This window comes from Mus pahari, chromosome 6 (assembly GCF_900095145.1).
Source record: "Mus pahari chromosome 6, PAHARI_EIJ_v1.1, whole genome shotgun sequence".
Classification (NCBI taxonomy): domain Eukaryota; kingdom Metazoa; phylum Chordata; class Mammalia; order Rodentia; family Muridae; genus Mus; species Mus pahari.
This window is the reverse complement of record NC_034595.1, coordinates 426,524-435,324: the sequence shown is the minus strand read 5'-3', so window position 1 is coordinate 435,324 and position 8,801 is coordinate 426,524. Positions and strand designations below refer to the sequence as shown.

Below are 8,801 nucleotides of genomic sequence, written 5' to 3'. Positions count from 1 at the left end.
CAGTGCTCAGCTGTGGCCGAGCTGTCCCAAAAAGTGTCCCAGTGCTCAGCTGTGGCCGAGCTGTCCCAAAAAGTGTCCCAGTGCTCAGCTGTGGCTGAGCTGTCCAAAAAAGTGTCCCAGTGCTCAGCTGTGGCTGAGCTGTCCCATGGTAAGGAGGGCTAAGGCTTTAAGACGGAGCTGTCCAAGGAGACTCACGGGTAAGGAAGATGAGGGAGTCTACCTCAGCACCAATGTCTTCCCTTTCCCTACTAGGATGGCCCATTAAGCCCCACTTATATATTCCACAGCTTTCCAAATCCAAAGTCCCCAAATTCACATTCTTCCAAACAAAAGCATGCTCAGGCCTATCACAGCAATACCCCAGTCCCTGTACCCACTTCTGCCTGAGGGTTTCCATTGCTGTGAAAAGACACCATGACCAAGGCAACTCTTATAAAGGAAAACACTTCATTGGAGCTGGCTTACAGGTTCTGAAGTTCAGTCCATTATCATCATGGTGGGAAGCGCGGCATTGTACACGAGGCAGGCATGATGCTGGAGGAGCCAAGAGTTCTATATCTTGATCTGAAGGCAGCCAGGAGGAGGGTCTTAAAGCCCACCCCCACAGTGACATACTTCCTCCAACAAGGTTACACCCACTCTGACAAGGCCACACCTCCTAATAGTCCTACTCCCTGGGCCAAGCATGTACAAACCACCACACACAGGGATTCTTTACCTTCGCAAACTGCCATTTTCCTATATGTCTCCTCTCTATCCAGAGGTGACTTGGTTGTCAGCCCTCCCCCTGCCCAAGAACAAAACCCCTCCCCCATTCCCTTGTTCCTTTCCCCTTTTCCCCTCATCCTCTATCTCCTGTCTCTTTGACTCTCTGAGGCAAAGAAGTCTTCTTTTTGCTGAGAACTTAGTCTTACAGTGTCTTGAGCTGAATGCCATATCTCTTCAGCATGTCTTCTAAGAGAGGGGCTTGGATCGCCGCAGAGTGTGTGGCCTTCTCAAATCAAGCACATTCCCTCTTTGTGTGTGTGTGTGAGGAAAGCTGAGAGCAAGGTCTCTTGGCTTTATCTTTTAAAGAAAGGCTGTCCCATAAAGAGCATTTGAAGATCTTCTCTGGTGGGTAGATGTTTGCCCTTTGCCCCAAAATCAGCCCTTGTCGCCTTTAGTGAAAGGATCAGGTAGCTCACGGTAAAGACAGAAGACAGAGAAAACACTTAAGAGTCGAAGGAGCAGCAGGCCCTGTGTGCCTGGCCTCCGTGGCAAGACGAGAAACCAGGCGACTTGTCAGATCCTGAAAAGGCACAAGCGTGTGTGTCTGTCCTTGTGGACTGAGTCCAGGAAGCCCTGTGTTTGATCTCTTGTGTCACACGAGCCATGCATGGTGACAGAGGCCTCTCACCCTGGCTCTCTGGAAGTGGAAACAAGAAGATCAGGAGTTCAAGATCCTCCTCAGCTACATCGTGCATCTGAGAGCAACAAGAGACCCTGCCTAACAGGAATGAACGGTGACTATGGTCGTCGGCTTTGAGTGTGATGTGTGCGGTCGTATAAACTCGCCTGTTGTACTTCTAGATCAACCCTCTGAGAAAGGAAGATGAGGGAGTGTACCACTGTCATGCGGCCAACGCCATTGGAGAGGCCCAGTCCCACGGCACGGTGACGGTCCTCGATCTGAACAGATACAAAAGCCTCTACTCCTCAGTTCCGGGTGACCTCCTGTGACGAACGTGGTACATACACATCAAAGCCATTTCTATCCCTCACCCCATAGCATAAGGGGGCTCAGGTGGTTTATTAGAGGGCCTGTAAGAAAGAAGAGAAAGATGTCGGTCTGGGAGCCCGAGGGAAGGCAGATAGCCGGCCACACTGGGGCTTTTCGGGCCTTGAGAAGGGCTTTCCTAGAAAGCAGTCCCCGTGTTTGGAATATCCAGCCTCTGGTCTTGAGTATTCTCACTGCCCCAGGACCCACTTCCCCGCCAGCCCAGGCTGCGTCCCTCGCTGAGGAGGGATTTGAACCTCAGCATCACACAGAGGTCCTTACAACAGCTCCCGCTGCTAACATCTCTCCCCCACCCCCACCCCTTATCTTTCCAGGCTTCCAGAGACTCTGGTCACAAGACGATGACAGTCAAGGAATGGATCATTTTGCTCTGTGAAAAATTGGGAAAACCGCCTATAGTTGGCTGCTTTTGTATGTTTTTTTTTTTTAAGGGAATACAAACTAGATTCTTATGCAGATGTAGTTTTTAGCTGGGCAGACCTTGGGGGGGTGGGGTGGGGGGGATGGTCGTGCATGTAGCTTTTTTACACTTTTGGAGTGAATCGCTTTTTTTTAACTCTTCTGTCCAAGAAAGGCCACACACTGTTTGTAATTCTAAAGGGCTCAAAACAAGGCACATGCCAGCTGACTCGTGACTTGGTGTCTGACTGCTTAGTAGGTGCTCTGACTCGTGTGTGTTATGAAGGGACGAGGTCCCTGTACCCCTAACCTTGGAGACTGGGATGGGTGTTTTTCTTTTCTGTAGCCACCCTCCTAGAGTGAGATGGCCCTGGGGAACTAGAACCCTGGCATTCTTTTTAAAGTCACCACCTCGCATGAACAGCTCGGCGGCACTTCTGCTCCTCCTCTCCCTCTGGCAAGGAGCTCTAGCTCTGGTGGGACGCACTGACCAGCTGTGCACCGGCTAACCCAGCCCTCTCCCAACAGACAGGTAGGAGACACCTGACCTTTGCTCTCGTCACACTGGAGACAGGACGGACACCAGGTGTCATCTGTAGGTGGTGGAATCACACTGCAGCAGGGTGCATCTCCTCCCTGCCTTAATGAGGAAAATTAAACAGGAGAATATCTGCTTTCTGAAAAGCAGGTTCCTTCCCTCTCCCCCCTTTTTGGTTTTGCTTTGGTTTGGTTTGGTTTTGATTTCTTGAGACAGGTCTACTCACTGTGTAGACCCAGCTGACCTCAGCTCACGGATAACCACCTGCCTCTGCTCCCAAAGTGCTGGGGTTAAAGGTGTGTGCCCGGGTGACTGCAGGTTCTTAACATCCGGTTGGGTTCCCTCAGTGTGACCAGGCCTGAAAGTTCAAGAGGCACTGTCCCATCCATGGTCCCAGCCACAGCTGGAAGAGCAGGGATTTTGCCCTCCCAGTCTCCACAACAGCCAGGCTCAGGGAGGAGATGACCTGCTGGTGTGAAGGCCTTAGAGCAGAACAGAACTGTGAGCTGCCTCCCTGCCTCGCTTGACCCAGGATGACCCTGAACCAGGGAGAGGAGATGTTCCACGCCCACCTGGTTCTAAGCTCATCTCACTTTCTGGTCCCACTTGCTGCTTACGGCTGCCATTGTGTATTGGAGTTCTCATTAGAACTGAACTTTCTTCCTTTAACCCTAGCAGATCTGAGTCTGAAATGCTGGGATGTTCTCACCCCGTGTGTATTGCACTTGCAGAGGGAGACAAGCCTGAGAATCTGGAACTTTGTGCCCATGTGCATATTCGCTATATGACCCTGGGCAAGTCCCCTTCCCTTGTGGGCCTCTGTGTCCTCAAGTGAGTATGTTGAAAACCTTTCTCTGTGTATAAAATCAGAAATGAGGAAGCCTTAGTTAGAGTTTTACTGTTCTGAACAGACACGGTGACTGAGACAACTCTTATAAAAAAAAAACCAAACAAACAAACAAACAAAAAAACCCACTTAATTGGGGCTGGCTTACAGATCTGCCCTGGATGCAGGAGGCCCCGGTGGAAGTGCTAAGTGTCAAGACCTTCTGGGCCTAGGTTGTGTGTCACATTTTTGAGTGACATGGGTAAACAATGCATGATGCATTGTCTGAAATGTTCATCAATGTCAAAAAACAAACAAACAAACAAAAACAAAAATGTGGATCAACATGTTTGTTCAGCCTAGTGACTTTCCACTCTGGGGAAAGCATCAAGGGTCCTTGCTGAGACCCAGAACACAGGCTGTCACTGTCACTAGGTGGGAGACTAAAGCCAGAGCCTGCTGAAGGCTGAGCCACCAGCTGCCCAGAAGAAGTTTAGAGAGAAAGCAATAGCATCCACATATTGTTAATTATAACATATTTAAGCTCTTATAATCTTTAATATTGTTGTTTATGCTCACTATGTCTAATCCATAAACTCAGCTTATCGTAGGCATGTATAGGAAAAAAATACATAGAAGATAGGAAAAGTGCTTTCCACACAAGTCTTGGGCCTGGGCTTGAGTCACAAAACCCACATAAGAAGCTGGACATGGGGCTGGAGAGATGGCTCAGTGGTTAAGAGCACTGACTGCTCTCCCAGAGGTCCTGAGTTCAATTCCCAGCAACCACATGGTGTCTCACAAGCATCTGTAATGAGATCTGATGTTCTTTTCTGGTGTGTCTGAAGACAGGGACAGCATACTCACATACACATTTTTGAGTGACATGGGTAAACAATGCATGATGCATTGTCTGAAATGTTCATCAATGTCAAAAAACAAACAAACAAAAACAAAAATGTGGATCAACATGTTTGTTCAGCCTAGTGGCTTTCCACTGTGGGGAAAGCATCAAGGGAGGAGTAGGAGGTGGCAGCAGTGGCAGCAGCAGGGCACAGTGGTGCAAACCTGCAATCCCAGAACTGGGAAGTAAAGACGGATAGATCCCTGGGGCTCAGTCTAGACAGCCTAGCCTAATCAGCAAGCTGCCAGCCAACGAGAGACCCTGGCTCAAAAAATAAGGTCACTTCTGAAGAATGACATCCGAGATCCTCTGCCTTCCACAGGTACGCACACACATGTATGCACCTGTATGCTCATGTGCCTGCGTATACATGTTTATCTGCACAAACGTGGACACACATACACACAAAACACAGTCTGAACGTTGTCTCTGAGGAGTCTTGGAATGTATTCTCCACAGGTAAGGGGATACCACAGGGATTATAAAGCCTGAATATTCAACCTCAAAGGTGTCCCTTCCTATCCTAGACCACCAAAGAGCTGGCTCTTAGTAAGGTGCATAGTTTTCCTACAGGTTTTGCAATGAAATTGATTCCTACCTTTAGAAAATGTCACTCCCCTGTCTCCCAGGATCGAGGATGTAGGGCAGACAATCAGAGCCATGCAGCGAGGAACTGTCCCTCTAATGCCTTTCCTCATTCTCGGGCTTCACTGGGAACTCAGGAACATTAAATCAGAGAAACTTATTATGTGATATTTTAATTAATTAAGGGAAACCACACTGCTCTGGTGTCTGCAGCTTAATGAATTCAGGATGTGGAGCCCAGCACCACACTTGTCACAGTGGCTCAGTAGAGCCTAATGCTCTCCTGCAGTGTGAACACCATTATAAGTCAGGGCTGCCTGTGAGCCGTCTTGGTGACCTCTTAGCTGAGAGGTGCTTGGTCATCTCTACTCCACCCCACACCCATTCCCCACCCCAACTCCTTGGCAGATAGAGTTCTCACAATGCCCATCCACCACTATGGTTGGCTGTAAAGTGTCTGGAAGGATGTATCTAGCTAGATGCAGACATAGCCCCATTCAACAGGAGAGACATGAATATGTCCGCTAAGGTCCTGGAACCAGTGCTCTGTGGTTATCGAAGGATGGCTGCATTGTGTGTGTTTTGCTTACGGTCTCCCTCCTTCATCAACTGGGATTCACTCAGTCCAGTTCCCTACTGTATCCCCAGCACTGAGCACAATTCCCAGCACACATTGAAACACTTAAGAAAAGGTGTTAAATAGACAACTGACCACCTTCCCCTTGCCCGTAAGCCTGCTCCTCCAGCAAGGTTCCTCTCTCCTCTCTCTCTCTCTCTCTCTCTCTCTCTCTCTCTCTCTCTCTCTCTCTCTCTCTCTGTGTGTGTGTGTGTGTGTGTGTGTGTGTATTTCCTGAGACAGGTTCTCATGTAGTCAAGGGTGGCCTCAAACTTGAAATAGTGCCAGAAATGACTGTGAGCTTCTGGTCCTCCTGCCTCTGCCTCTAGAGTGCTAGATTCCAGGTGTCTGTCACCATGCCCCATTATATGTGGCACTGGAGACCAAACCCAGTGTTTCATGCATGCTAAGCAAGTATTTGCTGAGCTATCTCCTCAGTTCCAAGGCTCCCTTTTACAGTAGCTTGCACCCCATACACACCCCAACTGGGAGAGCTACCGTTGACTCTCCTCTTGCCCCAATCTGTCCCCCTGTTACCTTATCCTGCCTCACGGTTGCCCAGGACCTCCCAATATGCCACACCCCGGTCAAGCTAATATCACAGTGGACAGAGTAACAGTGTCCTACAGTCTGCCCCAAGTTCACTGTCCACATGGAAGCAGAGTGGCCCTTTGAAATTGAATATGAATATGAGCCTATGCCTGTCAGGGCTTCCTACTGTGTGGCATGGCTTCCTAAGGGTGCAAGCCGGAGTGCTCCAAGCCCTGACTACCTAGCTTCCCAGCCTCCCTGCTCCTGTGAGAACAGCTGACCTGTCTCTCCATCTCTGAGTTCTCACAGGCTCTGCCCTTCTCTCTCCCAGAAGGCCTATACCTTACCAATGGTCTTGTCACCACCTCCTCATCCATCAGTATCCTGTGCCCCATTCCTGCTGAGCCCTGCCTGAGGGATGAGTAGAGTGGAGCAAGCAGAGGAGAGAAAGGAAGGTCCAGGTTGTGTCAGCTCTACTTAGCTGCTTAACAGACGTTGACAGCATCTCTATGGAATACCCAAGGGCAGAAGGGAGCTCTGGGTGAGCTGGTGCTTTGTGGGTACTTCCCACTTGCCACTGCGCATGTTATCCTGTTCCATAATTGTCTTGCTTACGGAGTGGGAGCCCTGCAGGGCCGTCTGTCTGGTTCGCTTTCTCCCAACGGCCCATCTACAATCAGGTCTCTTTTTTTTCTCGTTCAGATCAACGAATCATCTGAGCAAATTAGTAAAAGTGGAGACCACCAGAGATCAGTCTCATTCCTGTAATGGTGTCGGTCCAAATGAAAGCCCCTAGGTGGTATCAGAGCTGACAAGGGCAGGTGTGGGTGGCTGAGTCTCAAGCACCGCTGTGGATTGGGGACCATGGACTTGGGCATAGAGGCTTGGTTAGATGGGCTCCTACATATAGTCCCTCGTCTGGCCTTTCAGGCATGCTCATGGAAAACTGACCCAAATAAGCTGTCTATTAAACCTCTCAGAGCTAAAGGGATGGGTCTGTGGTTAGGAGCACTTGCTGTTCTTCCAAAGGACATGAGTTCAGTTCCCAACACCCATGTCGGGCAGCTCACAGACACCTGAAACTCCAGCTGCAGGGCATCTGATGCCATCCCTGGCTTCTGTAGGCATCCATACGCACATGGCATGCAAGCCCAGGCACCCGTGCATACACACAAGCGCATCTTTAAATGAAAAGTCAACCTCTTAGTTTCTACTTGCTGATTGGAAGAATCAATGAATACAAATCAACACCCTTGCTTCACAGCACTGTATTAAGACCCAGTGGTATTTAGAGAGACCTGGTACCGCACTTGACCAAGTTAGTATGAGCTTGGTGGGAGTCTGTAGAAAGGAAGAATGGACGCATGGATGGCCTCCAAACCTCAGTATCTACCACAGCTCAGACTTGCAGTCCACACATGCTGCACCTCACCGAGGCCCAGGGACGCCTCCCTTCCTCATTTGAGGGAATACAGTCTATTGTGGCAGGGAAGGTATGGCCGTGGGATGTGAAGTCCCTGTCACCCTGTGTCCACAGTCAGGAAGAAATGAATAATAATGTGCACCAAGCGTCATCCACTCTCTCTAATTCAGTCTGGATGCCCACCCAGGGCATGGCAGGGCACCAGCTATGTTTAGGGTGAGTTTTCCCAATTTCACTAAACTCTGTGAGGCTGAGACAAGCCAGTCAAGTTGACACTGAGAATTAGCCACCCTACTAAGAAACCTTCACCACTGTGCCATGGGGGAGAGGTTTGCAATGGCCTCTTAAGAGAAGTGCATAGAGTCAGGGTCATGTCAACCTTAGAAAAGTTTCACAGGCATGGTGTCCTAGAAAGGGAGAAGAGATCCAAACAAACCTACAACCCCTAAGAAGCCACTTCAGACCAAACCCAAGTTATGGCCATTGTGACAATAGTGAAGGAAGGCTGGAGATAGACTTCAGCTGGGAGGAGACTGCTTAGCATTCACAGAGCCCCGAGTTTGACCCACAGCATCTCATAGAACCGAGTGGGTAAGGAGGCTCAGACCTGTAATCTCCTCACTCAGGAGGTGAAAGCGGGAATAAACGAAGTTCAAGGTCATCCTTGGCTACATACGAAGTTCTGAAAAACAAAGTTGTTTTGAAGACAGGTTATTGAAAAGATGACCAGGGCATAGTGTTCACAAGGTGTAGCATTCACAGGCAGGCTTCATTGGGTGTAGCACTCACAGTGAGCAGTCTTTAAAACTTGGAGTAATTTGTAAGCACCATGATCTGTCACCATAGAGGACAAGGAGACAGCTGGGCTTAAGCTTCTGACGTGTGTGTGTGTGTGTGTGTGTGTGTGTGTGTGTGTGTGTGTGTGTGTGTATACTCTGAGGTTCAAAGCTAGCAAAGGCCTCCTGATGAGGTAATTTAGTAGAGGTTAGGAGGGCGACAGTGGAAGTCCTTAAATGACACATACATAGCATTTCCCATGGGTCTTTGTGCTTAGTTATCAGCCAAGAGAAATTAAAAAGAAACCTGGAAACACAGGAGGGGGGTTGGGGGTGGGGGTGGGGAGAGGTGGAGATCACTCACTGGGTCCTGTCTGGGCCAGTGACAGTAAAATGTTCAGCCTCAAGGAAAACATTCATATAGAC

The 8,801-nt window shown here is 49.3% G+C and overlaps 1 protein-coding gene across 1 annotated transcript in view; it reads left to right on the top strand.

The window, feature by feature from the left end:
- Positions 1-2,412, top strand: part of Igfbpl1 (insulin like growth factor binding protein like 1) — a 14,341-nt gene extending 11,929 nt beyond the window's left edge. Inside the window, exons 4-5 of the mRNA XM_021200738.1 lie at positions 1,570-1,727; positions 2,092-2,412. Of these exons, the coding sequence (XP_021056397.1) occupies positions 1,570-1,719 (150 nt within the window). The 3' untranslated portion in view covers positions 1,720-1,727; positions 2,092-2,412. The remainder of the gene's footprint in view (positions 1-1,569; positions 1,728-2,091) is intronic.
- Positions 2,413-8,801: the final 6,389 nt, after the last annotated feature.